The sequence below is a fragment of the Xiphophorus maculatus genome, chromosome 22, assembly GCF_002775205.1.
Source record: "Xiphophorus maculatus strain JP 163 A chromosome 22, X_maculatus-5.0-male, whole genome shotgun sequence".
In the NCBI taxonomy this organism is placed as follows: domain Eukaryota; kingdom Metazoa; phylum Chordata; class Actinopteri; order Cyprinodontiformes; family Poeciliidae; genus Xiphophorus; species Xiphophorus maculatus.
This window is the reverse complement of record NC_036464.1, coordinates 29,272,198-29,293,657: the sequence shown is the minus strand read 5'-3', so window position 1 is coordinate 29,293,657 and position 21,460 is coordinate 29,272,198. Positions and strand designations below refer to the sequence as shown.

Here is a 21,460-nt window from a genome sequence, read left to right as displayed (position 1 = left end):
CGTCTTAAAAGAAAAAAAAAAAAAAGCAATTTTTTTTTCTTCAATTATTATTTTCCTAAAAACATAAACAAACAAGGCTTAGACTGGCGAGGGGAGGAGGGCAGGGAGTAGTAAAACATTGCGGCCCGCCATGCTTATAATACACTGGGGGAAACCCTGGAACCGGAAGACCAGTGGTTGATACGACAGCAGACTTTTTAATAGGTTGAGGTCAGCGGCGCCGGATTCATTTTTGAGGTGGGGGGAGGGGGGTTTGTCACCTCTGTTAAGCACTTTGAATGTCAGGCGCGCACTTGTTCAATTGATATGATGGCACCTGTCAATCAGTTCAGTAGGTTTGTCACAATTTGTCCTGAAGTAAACAATAAACATCCCTTACCTGTAGGACAACGTTTTTGGGGCTACCATGCGCTGCAGTCTGGCTAGATTTGATGATTGCTATTAAATGCGAAGCGGTCACAGAGATTTGGAGGAAAATAAGCAGAACATTTTTTTTAAAAGTTGTCAGTGGGGAACAAGCAGAAGGCAGCTGCTTGTTCCCCACACAGAGCATTTAGATGGCGGAATGGACTTTATTCCATTTTCCAAACTGGAGTCTGGAAAAATGTAAAAGAGGATAAATGCCTGCAATAGACGATCGACGGTATTAAAACACTGTGTTTGTATGAAGGTTTTGTCATCATCAAGGTTTTGTCATCATTGGTGTGAACGCACCAGTATCGGGTTAAACAGTTGTCCAACCGGGTGACCCATCAGCTCTTCAGTTCGCCAAACTACACACACACAAAGATCACCTACTGGTGACCCGCCAGAACCGCACACACGGTTAAAAGCTCTACGGGAGGATTCAAACTCCGTTCATTCATTTTTAGCTAACAGAAAAAGCACCAAGCCACCAAATTTACAAAAGTAAACTGACCAATAACATTTAGGCTTTGTGCAAACCTCCACGGACTCACACAGACTCACTATACGTACAAGATGTTTTGACGCAATAGATCTTTTTTTTTTCTCCTAAATGTTGTTAAAATAAAGAGGGTTTTATATATATATATATATATATATATATATATATATATACAGTACAGGCCAAAAGTTTGGACACACCTTTTAATTCAATGAGTTTCCTTTATTTTCATGACTATTGACATTGTAGATTCACACTGAAGGCATCACAACTATGAATAACACATGTGGAAATATGCACTAAACAAAAAACTGTAATACAACTGAAAATACCCCTTTTATTCTAGTTTCTTCAAAGTAGCAACCTTTTGCTGTGATTACTGCTTTGCACACACTCTGCATTTTCTTGATGAGCTTCAAGAGGTAGTCACCTGAAATGGTTTTCACTTCATAGGTGTGCCCTGTCAGGTTAATAAGTGGGATTTCTTGCCTTATACATAGTCATGAAGATAAAGAAAAACCATTGAATTAGAAGGTGTGTCCAAACTTTTGGTCTGTACTGTATATATATATATATATATATATATATGCAGTATATATATATACAGTATATACACTGCCTGGCCAAAAAAAAAACTGGATTTAACTAAGCAAATAGGTACAAGCCTCCTATTGGATAAGTACTGCATAGGCGATTATCTTTCAGCTGGCAACAAGTTATTTAACCCCAGCTGATGCAATGAGTAACTCCTCATTTCTTAAACAACCATGGCAAAAGACACATCCTGTGGTCGTGGAAAAGACGTTAGTCTGTTTAAGAAGGGTCAAATCATTGGCATGCATCAAGCAGAGAAAACATCTAAGGACATTGCAGAAACTACTAGAATTGGGTTAAGAACTGTCCAACACATCATTAAAAACTGGAAGGATGGTGGGGAACCATCATCTTCCAGGAAGAAATGTGGTCGGAAACAAATCCTGAATGATTGTGATCGATGATTACTTAAACGTTTGGTCAAATCAAATCGAAGAAAAACAACAGCAGAACTCAGGAGTATGTTTAACTGTGAATGCAAAAGCATTTACACATGCACAATGTGAAGGGAACTCAAGGGGTTGGGATTGAACAGCTGTGTAGCCGTAAGAAAACCTCTAATCAGGAAGGCTAACCAGAAAAAAAGGCTTCAGTTTGCTAGGGAGCATAAAGATTGGACTCTGGAAGAATGGAAGAGGGTCATGTGGTCTGATGAGTCCAGATTTACCCTGTTCCAGAGTGATGGGCACATCAGGGTAAGAAGAGAGGCAGGTGAAGTGATGCACCCATCATGCCTAGTGCCTACTGTACAAGCCTGTGGGGGCAGTGCTATGATCTGGGGTTGCTGCAGTTGGTCAGGTCTAGGTTCAGCAACATTGTGTGCCCAAAGAATGAGGTCAGCTGACTACCTGAATATACTGGATGACCAGGTTATTCCATCAATGGATTTTGTCTTCCCAAATGGAATGGGCATATTCCAAGATGACAATGCCAGGATTCATCGGGCTCACATTGTGAAAGAGTGGTTCAGGGAGCATGAGACATCTTTTTCACACATGGATTGGCCACCACAGAGTCCAGGCCTTAACCCCATTGAGAATCTTTGGGATGTGCTGGAGAAGGCTTTGCGCAGTGGTCAGACTCTCCCATCATCAATACAATATCTTGGTGAAAGATTAATGCAACACTAGATGGAAATAAATCTTGTGACACTGCAGAAGCTTATTGAAACAATGTCACAGCGAATGCGGGCTGTAATCAAAGCTAAAGGCGGTCCAACAAAATATTAGAGAGTGTGACCATTTTTTGGTGGCGACTTTTTTTTTGGCCAGGCAGTGTATATATATAATTTTCTGTTTTACTTAAAGGAAAATCTCAAGGTACACACAGTGCGCCCTGTGTTCAGCTACTTATTACAAGTCCAAAATACGCACAATACAGATAGATAGATATGACAAAAATTACTACTGGTCAAATATGTGGAACATTAAAAAATAATAGATAAAATATATGTCAAATATCCTCCAGCAATACCAGTTTAGAGCAGCAGGACAACCTAATAGTTCCATCGCATCATCACGTTACGGCGCAGCAGCAGCAGCAGCAGCAGCGCTATCTGGATGCTGTGGGTCTAAAACCAAAAGGCAGCGAAGATTATATTTGCTGCATGTTCCACAAATTGTGCTGGAAAGACATGTCTGAGTGGGACAGATAACCAGCCAGACTGCTGACAATATTTCTGCATTAAAAACAAAATGAGAAACAGCATGGATGATATTTAATGTGCTTGTTATTTAGCAGACAAAAATGAATTTCAACAGCCAACAGAGACCTGAAAACCATCAGCAGCCATCGATATTTATGGCTGGTTGGCTTTTGAAAGAGCAAAGAGGGAAAAAAACAAACAACAACAACAAAAACAGATTCATTTTTCGACCTGAGCAAAAATGATCTGCTCTGGGCAAAGTGTGGGTGAGCATTTGGTCCAGACCCGTAAACGAACATGGGCCCGATGTTCTTTTTTTTTCACCCCAACGCTATTAGAAAGAAAACATTGTCGCAGTTCTATAAATGGTGACAAATACAGAAATCTCATTTCATTTTTATTCAGAATTGGTTCAGACCTGGACCAGATCAGAGTCCAAGCCTTTTTTCAGATGTCAGACTGGTTCATGATCCCAACCCGACCCGAAGCTGCTGCATGTGTGTAAACCTTTGGGTGACTGTTATGATCTGGAGTCTTAGATTTGGTCCAATCTCAGTGCTGGAGGTTTTATCTGTACCTCTGTCTGCATACAAACACAGAGAGATGTCAGTCACAATTGCCCCCTATCCCCCTGTTCCGGCGCCTATGGTTGAGGTGCTAGACCGTTCAGAGATTTATGAGCCAACAGTGTTTTAGGTCTGTTCTCTAAGCAGAGATGAGAGGACTTCAGAACTGGGGTGATGTACTGTATGTACTCAACAGGTGATAGACTAATGTTAGGCCCTTGTTATACCAAATTTAAACTTTATACAATAGTGTATAACAATTATTGCTGTCTACATTGATGTTATGACCAATTCTTTGGTCAAAAGTATGGATGAGGATTAGGGCCACTGAAAAAAAAAATCTTACTATAATCTCAACATTATGAGAATTGTTTTTCTTCCAGTGGCCCTAATTCTCTTCCGTACAAAATATTAATTAAGCACTTAGGATGTGTTAAGTGACATTTGGAAAACTTCAGAACAAAAAAAACCCCTTATTTTCTATATTTTTTGCTAACTTACATACCTCATACCTGCTTAATATACCTCACAGCATCAATGGTTTTCCTTTGCGTCGTTAATCATGCATATGAATATTTAACTGTGGCGGACTGCCTGCAGTGCAGTGTGTGGTTTTGTACAGGAGAGGGATTTCCTGGCTGCATATCTCCGCGCTCCTTGTCGGCGTTTTGCCTGGCCTGGATCGCTCCGTTTCCCCTCGAATGACACACTTAACTGGGGTTGCAGAACCGAACCGAACCGAGCCAGGCAGCGGTTCTGAGCTGGACCAGGATGCGGAGGAGTTGCGCTTCTGATCGGACCTGAGCAGTGACCACGGGATAAGGAGACACGAAGCCCTGCAGGACAGGAGGGAAGGCGGGGATGCTGGCTTGTGAGGAAGGGACCGGAAGGAGTGACTGTGGGATGTGAGGTGGATCCTACCGCTGTTTGCTTTGCTCGCTGGTTCATAAATCACCCAGAGTTTATGTTCTGAGAAGGTGGGCCAAGTCCCGGGATAGGAAAGGAAGGGGGTTGGCTCAGTTGTTACAGCAGCGAGTAATGGATCATGGTGGTGATGTGAGGAGCTCCAGGACTCCCAGTCGACTCACAGCGCTGCAGTTCCTCTGAAGGTAAGCTCATCGTTTGGGGCTTTCTCAGTCTCTCTGCTGATTTTGCTGGGAAATGTGCTGCAGTGTTTCAATACGTGGCGTCGCTACAGTCGAGGCTCTGAGTTAGTTTTTGCTGCATTTCCCTCCCACGGAACAAAACATATTATGCAATATTCCCTTTGCCAGACTTTATGAGAAAACATGCGCTGAATTATTTTGTGTTAGGCGCGAAAGATTAGTTTGTAGTGGCCAAGTGATGAACTCATTTTACTCATATTGCAGCTGTTTGTAAATGCACAATTCGCTGTAAAAAGTGTTTATCTGTAATCTGACTGGAACTTTTATCGAACACTTTTTGCTCCAGGTCTATTAAGGAATGTCTCTTTTACTCTTGAATATCTGGAGAATTCAAATTTACTAAGTTTTCATTGGAAAGCATACATTTTCCGTCTCAATTGAATTTGATGTAGACTTTGGCTGTGCCCTAGTGACTTTAACTGCAATGCATGGCACTCCCTTCACATTTGTGTTTCTAAATCCAAGCCATTCTTCCTGTAGGAGCTATTTCTCTATTTTCAGTTAAATCTTAGAATTTAGATTATTTTGTTCATTTTTAGTTGCTTATTTTCTGGTTGATTTATTATTAGAATGTTTGATTAATTTTAATTATTTAGAAAACGTTTTTGGTCAGTAATTCACTTAATTAGTTAATTAAGTTCAGTTTGGGAAGTGGGTGTTTTACAGCAGTGTTTCCCAACCCTGGTCCTCAAGACACACTGTCCTACATGTTTTAGAGGTTTCCCTGCTTTATGTGCCTGATTCAATTGATTGCAGTTCAACAAATGCCTGTTAATCAGTCATCAATTGAAATCAGCTGGACTGAAGCAAGGAAATACCTAAAACATGCAAGGCAGTGTGCCTTGAGGACCAGGGTTGGGAAACACTGTTTTACAGTATAAATACATACGTTTTAGGTAGCTCATATGTTTTTTTTTTTTTACCAGTAATCAGTCTGTCAGTCAACAAAGAACAGGTGCAGGAATCAGAGCAGAAGCAGCAGAATTCTGTGAAGCTTGTGACTTGTTTGCCTGAATATGGAATAAAGCAACAAAGTACTGCATTTTTGACTTTTGGTATTTTTGAAACTGCGTAAGCCAGAAACCCATGGTGCATCAAGTGACTATTTGAGTTGAATTCACCTTTTGCTTTGATCACCTTTAAGTCTTAAGTTTTTTTTATTTTTGGATTTGAGTTTTGGACAAATAGTCACTATACTTTCCTTTTTGCAATCTTTTGTGTTGATCTTTAGCATAAAATTATAAAATAAGATGCATATTCTAGCACGACATAGGCTAATGTTATGAGTATTAAATCATGGCTTATCAGAAATCCACCCACAATTTTTATATTTTATTTCACCATGGTAAAAGCAATTAGACTTTAAGGCAAATGCACTGTTGACGAACACAAAGACAACGGATCTCCCTAAAGGCATGTTTAGGCAAGTTATAGTGATTTTTTAAAATTTGTTTTCGATCATCTCATCTCTCCTCTCACTGTGCTTTCCTCCCACTTAGGTTGGCTCAGTTGTTACAGCAGAAAAGTACAGTAGCCTCACAACCAGGCACAACATACACGACAAGCAGAAACTCCATCATCCAGGTTACAATACAATCATAATACAGTGACAGGAAACAACATATTGTTTCATAAATTTAAAAAAAAAAAGCAAGAAGACATTTTTAATAAATTTTAATAAAAAAATCAAATCACAAACAGCAGTGGAAATCACAAACAAAACAGCCAGATTTGTTTTATCAGTGACATTTAAGTGATTCTTACATTCTCACATCTGAAAGACTGCATGCAGCTCTCAGTGCTGAGCTCTAAAGAGTATTAAAGCCTGGCCACAGGTTATCTAAGAGGTGTCTGTCCAGTCAGTTGTGAAGGTCGATGCATCAAAAAGCCCCTTGACTTTAGTCTGACACTGAACCAGCCCAAGAAAATTCAATAAACCAAGACAGCAATGATCCCTTAGTTTAATATGAGATAAATATGAGATACTTCAATGCAGGTTATTTATTCTGTGTTTTTAGAATATAACCACATAAGACACACTGAATGGTGAATGTCAGCTTTGAGTTCACCTCCAATATATCTGGGCTGGAGCCCTTAGGGTGGGCTTCCACGAGCTTCTCAAGATAGTTTCCTGGTTTGGCTCGTGCCCCCTGACAGAACTGGTGTATTTGAGTCTGGTTTGTAGGTCACATCTTATCAATTTTACCTATAAGTTTTCCATGGAGTTTGTGATGGCGACCTGTAAAACATTGACCTTTTTTGCTTTTAAGCCAATTTGTAACTTATTTAGCAGTGAGGTGTGTATACAATCATATGTACATGAGTAGCTGCACAAAGGTGAGCTGCGTAATTGAGGAGAGCTTTGGCTCTGATGGAGAACATCGCCAATGGAAGGATACAGATGGAGTGTGTGTTCAGAGATCATATTGATCTGCTGGAAAATGTTGATGATGATTTATTAACGTTTAGATTGCCCAGACTGATCATCCTGGAGCTCTGGGCAAAACTTAAAGAAGGAACCGTGCGGTACCGGTACCGGTACCGGTACCGGTGCAACTGCAGTCATCCTTCGTCAAGCTGCCCGCTTTGTGAATGCGCCTTATGGACAGAAAGCATCTCTATTCTGTAAATGTACAACTCATGCACATGATTACACTATTTAGAATAAACGTCCACATTCCCACTCAAAGGACTCTCTGAGACGCTGTCTGTCTTTAAATCCTGGCTGAACTCTCTGCTGTTCAAATAGGCATTTGCATGATCTCTTTATTTTCTTATTTTTGTATTTATATATTTTTTCTTTAAAATGTATTTTTATTTTTGTGAGATGACCTCATGTGTCTTGAAAGCAGCTTTTAAATAAAATAAATAATAATTATTATTATAAATACTTATACTGCTACAAACAAGGACGTTGCCATGATTATTGCTTCACGTGGTGGCAGACTTCCGTGTATTTATACCAATTTACATATGTACTTATGGGTGGCGAAAGGGGCGGACCAGCAGCTGCACTCAATTTCCCTCAAATTGGGATTTATAAAGCAAAGGTGCGCAGCAAAGTGATTGCGCACGGCTTTATACATCCAAATTTGTTTGTGCATCACACTTTTCTAAATTTGTCCACATGCCAAGTTTTAGTGTGAAAACTGCAAACTCTTTTATGCATGAGGCCCCAGGACCCCTGAATAGACCTTGTCAGGGAGGCTTAAGAGTGTGACCCCTTTGTAATTGAAACACACTCTCCAGTCCCCCTTTTTGAACAGGGTACCACCACTCCAGTCTTCCAATCCAGAGGGACTTCCCCCAATGTCCATTTAATATTGCAGAGTCACGTTAACCAACACAACCCTAAAACATCCAGAGCCTTAAAGAACTCCAGGCGAATCTCATTAACCCCTGGGGCCTTGCCACAAGGAGAACTTTAACCAACTCAGCGACCTTATCTCCTGAGATGGGAGAACCCGACCCAGAGTCCCCAAGTTCCACTTCCTTAATGTAAGGCATGTTGGTTGAACTGAGGAGGTCTTTGAAGTATTCTGCCCACCGGCTCACAACATCCCGATTCGAGGTCAGCAGCACATCAACCCCACTATAAACAGTGTTAGTGCTGTACCTCTTCCCCCATCCTGAGACGCCAGATGGTGGACCATGCCGAAGTCTTTCTCCATGGCCTCTCCGAACTCCTCCCACACCTGAGTTTTTGCCTCAGCAACCGCATGCCACTTGGACTGCTGGTATCTATCAGCTGCTTCTGGGATCCCACAGGCCAAAAAGGCCAGACAAGGACTCCTTCTTCAGCCTGACAGCATCCCTCACCGAAGGTGTTTACTAACAGGTTTGCCACCATGACAGGCACCTTATGGCCACATCTCCGATAAGCCGCCTTGACAATGGAGCCACGGAACATGGTCCACTCAGACTCAATGTCACCCATCTCCCCCAGAATGTGTTCAAAGTTTCCGCAGAGGTGGAAGTTAAAGCTCCGTCTCACAGGAGACTCTGCCAGACGTTCACAACATGTTTGGGCCTGCCAGGTCCTGCCCCACTACAGGAGCCAACAGCTCTGCACTTCTGTTCAGATTTGTGACATGTGGTTGCAGATCTGATGAAACAATGACAAAGTCAATCATCAAACTGAGGCCTAGGGTGTCCTGGTGCCAAGTGCACATATGGATACCCTTATGCTTGAACATGGTGTTCGCTATGGACAATCCATGATGAGCACAGAAGTCCAAAAACAGAACACCACTCGAGTTCAGAAGAGGGTAATCTGGCTACATGGGTTGGGCAAACCTATGTAGACAAATAAAACAAACTCTGGTCCGCCTACAAAAGTCAGTCTCAGTTCGGTTGAAGTGAACACTGGTGCCATCCAAATGCATATGTATATACATATGCAAGCACACCGGAGACTGCTCCAAAAGCAGGAAGCGGACTACAGCTCAGGTCATTCTGGGTCAATACAACCAAAACAAACTTGTGAGCTTAGCAATGATGAGATACTGTAAATGGCTCATGGTCTTTTACTAGACACAAAAGAGAAATCCTATAGCTGCTCAAATCTGACGCTACTTCATTTTTGTTTATATTTTGTGAAGAAGGCAGTTGCGCTCATGTTTTCTTTGGTAGTTTTTGAGTCAGCTGGTTCTTGGTGCAGCGCCACCACAGGTGGTGGAGATGTTTCTCAAAGGGTTTGTTTGGTTTGATGCAGTGCAGAAGGAAGAGAACCATAACAGCTGAAAATGTAACAAATGTTGGAATTTTGTTCTCCATTTGAACCGAATCTACTGGACTATCAGTTGTGACAACACCCTTAGACACTGATTGATTGGCAGCTCAACATGAAGATGTTCCTCTCATGTACTGGTACTTTAGGTCTTTTCTGGATTTCTCTTCCTGAATTTTCTATGTATGACTTTCAGGTGCTCCAGTACATTATTTCTTTAGGTTACACAACCCCTTTGTTCTCCACTCATCCAGTGCACATTAACCTTATTATCATAGTTTCCACCTGGAAAGATTTCAGTGACTATCATCCTAAGAAATGGTTGGTGTAGCATACAGGAATTGTGTGAATTATTGATAGTCCTGTTCCACAAGGACTAGAGCTGTGATCGTCTAACTGTGGGGTTTAACCTTTTAATCCAGCCGTTAGGAAAACTGAACCTGGACTTTTCAAATGGAGAGCCACCCTGAGATCTGTGCTGCGCTCTGGACTGACAGCTTGAATGGATGATGGGGCTGTGTGGGCCTAATTATCTGTCAGAGAGAGCGAGGCCGAGATGGATGAGAGGAGGGAGAGAGTGTCCTCGGAAAGAGAGAATACCAAGAAGAGAGTTGAAGGAATGATGGAGCGGCGCAATGGCTTCACTCAAAACCCCATTTCTTCAGTTTTTCTTTCTCTAACTGCCACTGTCTCTCAATTCCTTCCGGTTTTCATTGCCATTGTTATTTGAAATTGTCTGAATGTGAACTATGCAGCTGAACATCTAAAGTGGAATAGTTTTTTAAATTGTAATTGCAATTCTATATAACTGGATGTGAATTAATTCAGTTATTCTTGTAAAGATCACATATGTTGTTATTTCAAAAGTTATTGAAAACTTTTTCCAAGATGAAGTTATTTGATCAACAAACTTATTTTAAAATGCTTTAATTAGAGCTGAACTGTGCTGGTTGCAGTGATGGCATGGTTACTTTGAAAAAGCAACTTAGATTGCTGATTACTTGATTTGGAAAGTAGCTAAGTTAGATTAAAACTTTTTATCTTCTCTGTGGCAGCTGAAGGAGGAACAGCTTATCCTGCTCTCTCTCGTCCTTACTGATAACTTTGCCTTTGAACCAGGGCAAAATGGCTCCGGCCAACCCCAGGGACATTAGCAGAATTATACAACGACTTCAGTCTATAGAAATGAAGATTAAACTGCTGGAGGTGAACTTTGAGATCAACGCTACCAGTGGAAATGAGACAACTCTTTCTCAATTCAATGGAGAGCTCATACGCCCTGCATCAAGCAGCTCACCCTGGAACGCTCTGGGTGCCAAGCTGAAACAAAAGTCTCACACTACAGATCTGATGAGGCGACTGACAGGGAGAACCCCTCACCTGGACGAATCAGCGTGGCCGGCTCTGAGCCGAAACCCACCTTCAACTTCAACACCTGCTCCACCAAAGAAAAATAAACAAGCAGCTGCAACCAAAACGGTTCCACCAACCCCGCTCCCAAGGACAAAGCAACTAGAACGAGCCTCAAAACATTCTGACTCTGTGGGAATCCCACTGAAAACCAGATTTTCTGTACTTCAGCCTGAGCCTCTGAGTGAAACCTCGCCTTCAAACATCAACAATGAGGCAAGACCAACACATATACCCCCCAAAGTCCTAAAGGACAAAGCGACCACCAGGAAAATGAAAGTGCTTATTGTTGGAGATGAGGCATTAAATGGAATCAGTCACGTTTTCAATCCCAAGAAAACAAGAGTGATTTCTATTCCTGGTGACACTGTATCTGATTTAACATGCAAAGTTCTCTCTCTAACCACTGATCAGCCAGATATTGAGTCTTTAGTTGTGCATGTTGGAGCCAACGATCTGGCAAAGCAGAAATCTGAGATTCTGAAAAAGGACTTTAATATTCTACTGAACACTATGGGAAAATTAAAAATTAAGTTATTTCTCAGTGGTCCAATTCCATCACCTCAATGGGGAGACGAAAAACACTCCAGGCTGGACATGATAAACAAATGGCTGATTAAAACCTGCTCTGCCAGCTCAGTGACCTTCATCGATAACCTCTGGATCTATTGGCAGCGCTTTCACCTTTTTGGAAGAGGCGGACGCAGTCTTAATAAACATGGGACAAAGCTACTCACTGCAAATCTTTTTCATTTTATCAACAAGGACAGCAACGTGATCATCGCTTCAGAAGAACAGGCTCAAGGATGTCTGACTAGAATCACTTTGCTGTTATCTTTGAAAGTTCTTTGTCTTTTAACCCACTTATACAAACAGCAGCCATCACAAAACGTTCTCTCACAGAAAACACAGCAGAAACATTTAATCAAATCTACTCTTCTTCCTCACCCTTAAGCTGTAATGACATAGATAAGTTGGCAAATGATTTTCAGTCTAAAGTTTCAGATATCATTGATTCCGTTGCCCCAATTAAAATGAAGGTTGTGTCTGGTAGGAAGAAATCTCCATGGAGAAATGCACAAGCAGTTAGATCTGCAAGACAACTCTGCCGTAGGGCAGAACGAAAATGGCGTAAAACTCAACTCCACGTTCAGTGTGACATCTATAAAGAAAGACTATGTAACTATCACTTAACACTAAAACATGCAAGAGAGGCTTTCTTTGCAGATGTCATAAACAAAAACATTAACAATGCTCAAGCTTTATTTGCAACAGTTGACAGAATCACAAACCCTCCTGTGACGTTACTGCCTGAATTCCATTGTATTGCCGCCTGCAACCAGTTTTCCAGCTTCTTTTCAAAGAAAATTTAAAAAATCAGAGGAATAATCTGCACATCCACTATAAAGTCAGTACCAATGCTGTGGCTAAACAAAACAAATACAGGAAAAATGACCCAATTTCAACTACTTAATTATAAAACCCTACAGGAAATTATAAGTCAACTAAGCTCAAGTTCCTGCTGTCTGGATGTAATAGATCTATAACTCTAGAACATTTCTTTAAGAAAGTCCTGCCTGTCGTTGCTACTGATCTGATCCAAATAGTAACTCATGGCTCTCATCAGGCGTTTTCCCCCAGGCTCTGAAAACAGCAGTAATCAAACCACTGATAAAAAAGAACAATCTGGACAAATCACTACTGTAGAATTACAGGCTGATCTCAAAACTCCCATTCATCAGCAAAGTTATTGAAAAAGCTGTTTGAACAGTTGAAAAGCTTCCTAATAATAACCAACCTCTTTGACTCCTTCCAGTCTGGTTTTCGTGCTCACCACAGCACAGAGACCGCCCTCGTAAAAGTGTTCAATGACATCCATATAAATACAGACTGTGGGAGAACCACAGTGCTGGTTCTGTTGGACCTCAGTGCAACTTTTGACACTGTTGACCATGACATATTACTGAATCGACTGGAGAGTTGGGTCAGACTCTCTGGTCCAGTGCTTAACTGGTTTGAATCCTACATAAAAAACAGGGATTTCTTTGTTTCAATTGGAAACTTCTCATCAAAGAGGTCAAAGGTCACATGTGGGGTACTCCAAGGTTCAGTCCTAGGACCCCTCTTATTCAATATGTATATGCTCTCACTAGCTCAGGTTATAACAGGAAATAATAATAGCTACCATAACTATGCAGATGACACACAGCTCAGTTATTACAACTAAAAACCAGCAATCAGGCCCAAAACCTGGGAGTAGTGATGGACTCTGACCTCAACCTCCAGAGCCACATAAAGACAGTTACAAAGTCGGCCTTCTATCACCTGAAGAACATTTCCAGGATTAAAGGACTAATGTCTCAGCCAGATCTAGAGAAAATCATCCATGCGTTCATCTTCAGTCGCATTGATTACTGCAACAGCGTCTTCACAGATCTGTCCAACAAATCAATCAAACAGCTGCAGCTGATCCAGAATGCTGCTGCTCGCGTTCTCACTAAAACCAGGAAGATAGAGCACATAACACCAGTTTTAAAGTCCCTACACTGGCTCCCTGTAGTTCAGAGAATAAATACTGTTGTTAGTTTACAAATCACTGAACGGCACAGCACCACAATACATTAAAGATCTGCTGTTGTTGTATCAACCTTCTAGACCTCTCAGGTCTTCCGTTTCTGGTCTACTCTGCATCCCCAGAACCAGAACCAAACGAGGAGAAGCAGCATTCAGCATCTATGCACCACAAATTTGGAACAAAATTCCAGAAAACTGTAAAACAGCTGAAACACTGACTTCCTTTTAATCTCGACTAAAAACCCACCTGTTTAGGATTGTATTTGAAACGTAATCAATTACCAATTTATTGATTTAACTTTACTTAATGTTGTGTTTTGATTGTTGATTCTATATTGCATTGTGTTTCTGTGTTTGTAATGATGTAAAGCACTTTGAAATGCCTTGCTGCTGAAATGTGCTATACAAATAAAATTTGATTGATTGATTGATATAAGTTACTTTTTCAGTTACTTTCAGCAGTTGCTGACAACAATCCTCCGCCACCTGTAAAAATGACATTGAGCTTTGCCAATGCAAGTTATTTTATAATGGTAACATCATCTACGTAACTCGTGTTGAACTGATGGGGAGATTGTTTAATGGATTCACCAGTCCCCCCAAAAAAAGCATTAGTAATTTTTGTGGGTCTTTGTGTGTTCCACTACTGTCTGCTAATCTCTAAATTGGATTTTAGAGCTCTTCCCACTCCGCACTCCAGAAGTGGGGTGGGGTCCGCAGTACCTTGCAGACCACTAGGGGGCGCCTGCAGGCCACCAGTGGTACAGGGACCAAAGTTTAATGGTAGATAATCCTGTCTTGGGTCAGGGTCACCCAACAGATTGAAGCCATTTTGAAATCCTATACGCTCCATGGGAAAACCTAAATGAAGCATTGCAACATATTTAGCTTGACCTCATGTTGCTGCTGAGAATTGCTCGTTGCTAGTAGAGCTCTGGAGTTTTCTCCTTATTACTGTATCAATCCAACAGACCTTCCATCACTATAAATGTTTGAACAAGACACATAACTTCTGTCTTATATTTTGCAAAAACCACCTTGGTCGACTGATTTCTGTTTTTTTCCCAAAGAACTTATCAGCTTGCACTACGTTTTATTACTTTAAGAGCTTCAGAGGGTCAAAATGTAATCAATTTGTTTTGCTTCCCACACAGACATTTGTTTCATTTCTTGTTTGTATTTTCCTGCTTACATGAGAGAAAAAGGTGATTCTGGGGCTCAACATTACTTTGTGTTCATTCAAAAAGTGAGAATCTCCATTGCAGACAGTTTAATAAAATTCCAAGTTTTTGTTTCTTACTGAGCAGATCAGACTTTTTAGAATTTTAATCTATCAAGTAAACCTAAAGGCAAGAATAAGGTACTACAAATTTCTTCTAAAATGGTCCAGCTTTAATCACTTAAAGAACACGAAAAAGTGTAAAACAAAACAAACTGCAAATAGCACATAATCAGTTTCCTGTAAATAGAAGGCTCATAGTTCATTTACCACTTAAGTGAATGTATTTCTTATGCTTTGCCTGACTGTTTCTTCCAGCTTTTCTTTGAGAGGTACAGCGATTACACTGATCCTGCCTGTTCTGTTCTGCCTCTTACAATGATACACAAACACTGAGCTGTAAGAGAACTGGGGTGACAACATCCCACTGGACAAGTGTGTGTGTGTGGGGGTGCACCCGTGCGTGTGCAGGGGTGTGTGTGTGTGTGTGAAGTAGAGCAGGGCAGAAAGGGAAGATGGTTCAGCTGAGTGCCTTTGAGGCTGGGATGGTTAAAGGTGCCAAATGGATTGTAGTTTTGAGTTATAAATACACACACAGGTACACCCCCACACTTGTTTACCACGCTATCTTTGTGAGGACTTTCCATTGACTTCCATTCATTTCTATAGCCTAACTGTAACCAAAACTCAATTCACCCCTTAGTCTGACACCTGACCCCTAACCCTTAAACAGCACTTCCCCTTATGGGGCCCAGGGTTCGGTGAGTACCCACAATGAAATATGTGTCAGGAAAATGGTCCCCACCAGGTACATGGTCCCCACACACACACAGAATATCCTATGAGAGTGAGTGGGTATATTATAATCCTCTTTATAATTTTTCACAGTGTGTGATATCATCTTGCATTGACTCAACAGTGACTAAGTTGACAAGTTGTCTTTGTCAACGGGGAACGTGTTTGTGCAGCTCAAGCCTGTAAAAATCCTGCGTCACATTCCTGAGCTGTGGACACAAATGACGACGATGAAGAAGATCTCTAAGCTGACTGAGGTTTTAATATTAGAAGTTACAAGGAGTGAGAAGAAGCAAAAGAGCTGTGTAAAGCAAAGAAAAGCCTTTTAATGCATGAAATATGTGCTAAAGTCTGACTGGAGTTTAGTGGGAGGACAGGATGTTAAAAGATGAAGGAGTCACAGAAATGGAAAACTGCTTAACAACTTTGCTGTGGAGAGTATAAACTCTCCACAGCATGAGCGATGTGGAAAAATTGTACTGTATGATAGGCTAAAAATTTAATTAAAAGGGAACAAGTTGTCTTAAGATGTGTCTATGTTGGATGTACTTATTTGATCTTAAAGAAATATTAGTGTGAAATGATTGACTACTCAGAAATGAGACATGTCAACGATGGGAGTGTCCTGTTACAGCGGGGAGGATTTTTCCCATTATTACTTTTTTCTGCCCTGTTAAGCGCTGTGGCGTTCAGGACTGTTGGCTGAGTGTTGAAGTGCAGCCAACAGATTTAGTTCACAATTGGAACACAATGACTGTGTTTCACTATGACTCTCCATAACAAAAATTGGATATCAGTTTCATTTCTTTCACCTGTTCCTGGATTTTTCTGTGGAATGTGATTCCAGTTTATTTACGGAAAGCCCGCCTTTTCACAGATTTTTGTCATTGAGCATAGCTAATAAATTCAAAAGAAAATTGAGCTTGGGAAGCTAAAGTAGGTTCAATGCTTACAGCTATTGAAAGGCTTTTGCAAAACATCCATTTTTCTTTGCTCTGATTGGCTGCTACTTTCAAGGGTGGAGATGAGGAAGACTGGATGCTAGCTTCTGCATACCACTAAGATGGTTCCCACTGTGCGTCTTAATGCATGTCAAGGGGTTTAAAATGTTAAAATATGCAGCTGCAAGCATTCCTCAAGGAGGTTAAAAGAGTTAGCAGATTTGATCTGTTTGTGGGCGGCTGTGGTCCCGAACGGTCACAATACCAGGACTGGAGTCAACACGGTGTAGCTCTGGCAATCTTTGTAAAAAGTCTATGATATTTCTTAACAGATTTTTTTTACGCATAAAATAAATGTTCTCAAAGTAAACACTAGATTTAAAATATATATATTTCTAGTGTGATTACCCAACAGCAGTTTATGTTGTCTTTTCTTTATACATCGTTACCAAAAAAATCGAAGATGATGAAGCCTATATCTACATGTATTAGTTTAAATGTGGCAACACGTAATTTCGTTTATCCAAAGGGTAAAGAAAAGATGAGTCAACAAAAAGGAAGAAATAAACTGAGCTTGGAAGAAAAAAACCTTAAATATCCTGCTTAACACAGAGACAAAAAAAGCCTACGTGGATATCATTAGTTTCAAATCTATAATAGTACTTTGAGATTTTATATAAAAAGTAATCATTTTTTACTTGTAACATTAATAACCTGAAGCGTTGCTCCTCAGTAGTAAAACAGCATCAGATGTGCGAATGTGTTTGAGCCATCGATCGGAACATTTCAACCCTTTGGCCATGTTCTGGAAAGAGCAATGAACACACACAGACACACATACAGAGAGGATGTAGGCGGCCACTGGACTGTCTCTGTCACACACCTGGACACACACACCTGGGGCTTTATAAACAGCTTGGCTTGGATGTTGTGACTGGCATCAGTTTCTGCAGCTTCCCTCCCTCTGTGTCAGACAGCACGGCTTCTCATCTCTCACTTTCATTCATTTTTCTCATTCGCTGTCCATCCAGCTGCTGTTTGTTGTCTTGGGGTGCTGACTCGGCCTACACTCAATTTTCTTTGTTTTGCTCCCAATGTGCTTCTGATTTCCTTCCCTTTTTTTCTTTCTATCCCCACTGCAGCCCCGCTCAAGTTGGCTCCTGCCTGTTGAGATGCAGCAAATGGAAACACAGTGAAGGGGTTCATGCTGATAAAATTGATCTGCTCAGGTAAGGCATACATTTCTCAGGGTTTTTTTTGTTTGTTTTTGTTAGTTTGTCCCCTGAAGTTACAGGAAGTATGATTTCCACTTCGGATACTGAGAGGAGTGTATATGTGTGTTTTTTCCAGGAAAAAACACACATATACTGTGATTCATTTAATGTTGGAGGAGGAAGGTGACAGACAGCCTCGTCTGGGAAATAGAAAGAAGAGGAGACAGCAAAGGGTCGCATTTTAAAGCAGTTTGATAGAAAATGTAGCAGATCCTAACGGGATAAAACAAAGTAGCTTTGGATCTTTCCAAGCACCAGCTTTAAAAAGGTCAAATCAGAAAATAAATGAAGATTTTTATTGTGTTAAAACTAGAAATAAAATTAAAGTAAAGAAAAAAAGGACAAACACAGATTGCCTTATCCAGTACACAAGCATAAAAATATGAACAATAATATATAAAACCCTGCAAAGTACAGTATTTAGCTAGATTTTTTTTATGTCACATTAAAACGACAAGCTTCACTTTATGTCATGAGGATTTTATGTGTGAGACCAACAAAAAACAGAAATTTATGATGAATAATTAGAAGGAAAATAATACCCTTTATTTTCTGTTTTGCTTTTTTTTTTACCCCTCCAGGGGGTCTTTTTGTGGGCTCTAGTGTCCCTTTTACGAAAGTAGGCTGACAGGAATGGGGAAGGAGAGGAGGGAAGACATGCGGCAAATATCGTCAACCCTAACCCAGCAACGGCCGCGTCGAGGACTCAAGGCCTCCAAATATGGGTCGCGCTAACCCCTACGCCACCACAGCACGCCCTGTTTTGCTTTTTAACAAAAAAGAATCCACAATGTTTCAACCGTGTATTACTTTGTGCATTCTTTGTAAAATACTCTAGCTCTTATGAGCTAGAGTATTTTTACAGCATTTTGCCATCAACATCTCTCCTGTCCCTGCTGATGAAAAACATTTTATGATATGATGCTACCACCACCATGTTTCTCTTCCAAAAGTCAATCGATTTTATGGTTGTTTTTGTATTTTTTTCTTTTGCAATCAAAATTTGATCTTTTTGTAATCAAAGTGGTGTACTTTAGAAAGTGGTGTACTTTAGAAATATTAGCAAGGAATTTTTCTGAATTTTTTTCCTCATTAAACCACTTCCCAAAATCTACATGAGAAAGATGAGAAAACAGATTGATTGGACACACTAACGTTTCTGTTCTTTAATGAGCTGAAACAGCTTAATTTTTTGTTACTTGCCATCTTGATCACAAACTAAAACTTGGCATCATATAAGGCTAACGCAGCAGTGAGCTAGTCTGGTAAAAATCAACACTGTAGAAAGCTTTCTATATCTAACAGATATCTCTATCGCTTTGTACAGAGAGTCTGGACTCTCAGCTACTCTCAGAAACAATTGCTTCCTGGAAGTGTTGTCTCTGTTGAGGTTTAAAATTGTACCCAGTCATGTTTGCCGTATGTAATGCACAAGCTTGATGCTACAAAACTTAGCAGAAATTGTGTGTAAACTGCTTTGTTCACTTCCTCCGCTGGCAGGCAGACAGACTATAATGCTGCAGAACATCTCCTCCTTCATTCACAACTTCTTCTTCTGTTCGCTGATTGGCCTGTTGGAAAATCTACCGGAGACGCTCCATTTCCATGGGAGAAATCTCAGACGCCACAGTGAAGGGAAAAGAGAATCAAGATAAATTGTGTAGGAAAGCAATGGCCAAGAGTAAGAAATACTGCCACCTGCAGGTGAGCTTTAGCAGTCACTTAAGCCCAATGTTATTGACCATTGTAGTAAGAAAATTTAATTGTGAGTTATAAAACTCACAATTTTGCATTGCTGTGAAAAAATACAGGTATCTGTTGATTTTGAGTGAATTCTGTGATCTTGAAATCACAAAAATCTGAAAAGCCTAAGATTGAACGGGACTCTGTTAGATATTTAAAGCTTTCTAAATTGTTTTATAACCGAACTCTGAAACATGTTCATCAGGATCTGCTGTGGGGGATGATGGTCTGTTGCTAAGGTGAAATGCCTGCCCCATAGGTACTGGGGAAACTTTTTTACTCGATAAATCAGTCCAAGAGCCTCTTTTTCTATTTGAGAGTACTTTTTCCTGCTTGGAACAGCGTTCAGGAAACGTTCCCCATTTGGCACACAATGCCAAGTGGCATCGGTGTACAACTTCACCGATGCCATATGGTGTCCTCCCCACTTGGCATCACAGATGCAGAAGCATCACACACTAAGGTAAGTGGTAGGTTGGAGTCATAGTGCACTAGCACACTATCACTTGTCAGCAGAGCTTTGCACCTATCAAATGCTGCCTGCTCTGGTTCAGTCCATCTCCAAGTCAAACTGTCTTTCAGTAACTTGTAAATTGGAGCTACTGCCGTGTTTTACATTGGCACAAATCTCCCATAATAGTTAACAAGTTCCAGGAATGCTTGAAGTTCTTTCACATTAGTAGGAGCAGGAGCATCCTGTATTACCCTCACCTTTTCTTCTGAAGGGTGGACTCCATGTTCATCCAGGACGTGTCCCAGATATTCAATTTGTGGCTTGTTAAACTCACACTTGGAATGTTTTACTCGCAGGCCATTTTTCTGAAGGCATTGCAGGACCTTCTCCAGGTTGCTCAGATGTTCTGCTTTTGAGCATCCAGCGATGAGCAAGTCATCCAGGTAGACCACCACTGGTAACCCTTTCATTATGTTTTCCATAATGCACTGAAAAACCAATGGAGCTGTGCCGATTCCAAAAGGAAGCCTGTTGTTAACGAACAGTCCTTTATGAGTATTGATAGTTGTGTACTTCTTGGAATCCTCATTCAACAGTACTTGTTGATAGGCTGCTACCAGATCTATCTTTGAGAAGTACTTTCCCCCCCTACGTGTTGTTAGTAGTTCCTCCAAACATGGTATGGGCTTCAAGGGCTTGGTTCAATGACACTTTGTAATCCCCACATAAGCAAATAGAAGTGTCCCTCTTTAGCACCGGCATTATCTGTGTCTCACAGGTGTAATAATGTTACACTTTTACAGTCTTTCAAGTTCTTTTTCTACCTTTTTCTTCATCGCGAATGGAAGAGGGCGGTGTTTACAAAATTTGAGCGGCATCTCAGGTTTGACCACCATGGTAGCTTTAATGTCTTTCAATGTGCCCAACTGCTCCTTGGAGTTGGAATGTGCCCAACTCCACTATATTGTATATTATTTATTATTCTGGTTAGTGATTATCACTTAATGTTTTTTCAACATTAATTGTATTCTTTTTAAAACTCAGAGGTCAGAAGGAGTTTACCGAAAACAAGGTGTTGCAATGATCGGATTAACAGATGTCAAAGGAATGTTTACTTAGGGGGATGGAATGTTTATTTTATGGAATGGAATGTTTATTTAAGGGGGGCATATACGGACACTGGAAATTAAAAGCAATTAATGATTAGGGTCATAAATCACCCCACCGATTAAATTTTGATGTATGTACTGTATGTATGGATGGATGGATGTCGTATTTTCATGATATGGTTGTCTTTCATGTAAATGACCTTCCCCTTACTTTGTCGTGCATATCACTTCTGCTACTTATCTAGTGGACTTTGCTGCCTTTTTAATGTCTCTCCAGGCTCCCTTAAAGACTTTTTACTTGTTCTCTTCCCACTGTCTGATCTACTATTCACAT

At 40.6% G+C, this 21,460-nt stretch overlaps 1 protein-coding gene across 1 annotated transcript in view; it reads left to right on the top strand.

Moving 5' to 3' along the window:
• The first annotated feature begins 4,349 nt into the window (after positions 1-4,349).
• The window catches only part of bean1 (brain expressed associated with NEDD4 1), a 47,692-nt gene continuing 30,581 nt past the window's right edge, over positions 4,350-21,460 (top strand). Inside the window, exons 1-2 of the mRNA XM_023327916.1 lie at positions 4,350-4,821; positions 17,689-17,775. Coding sequence (XP_023183684.1) covers positions 17,751-17,775 — 25 coding nt within the window. The 5' untranslated portion in view covers positions 4,350-4,821; positions 17,689-17,750. The remainder of the gene's footprint in view (positions 4,822-17,688; positions 17,776-21,460) is intronic.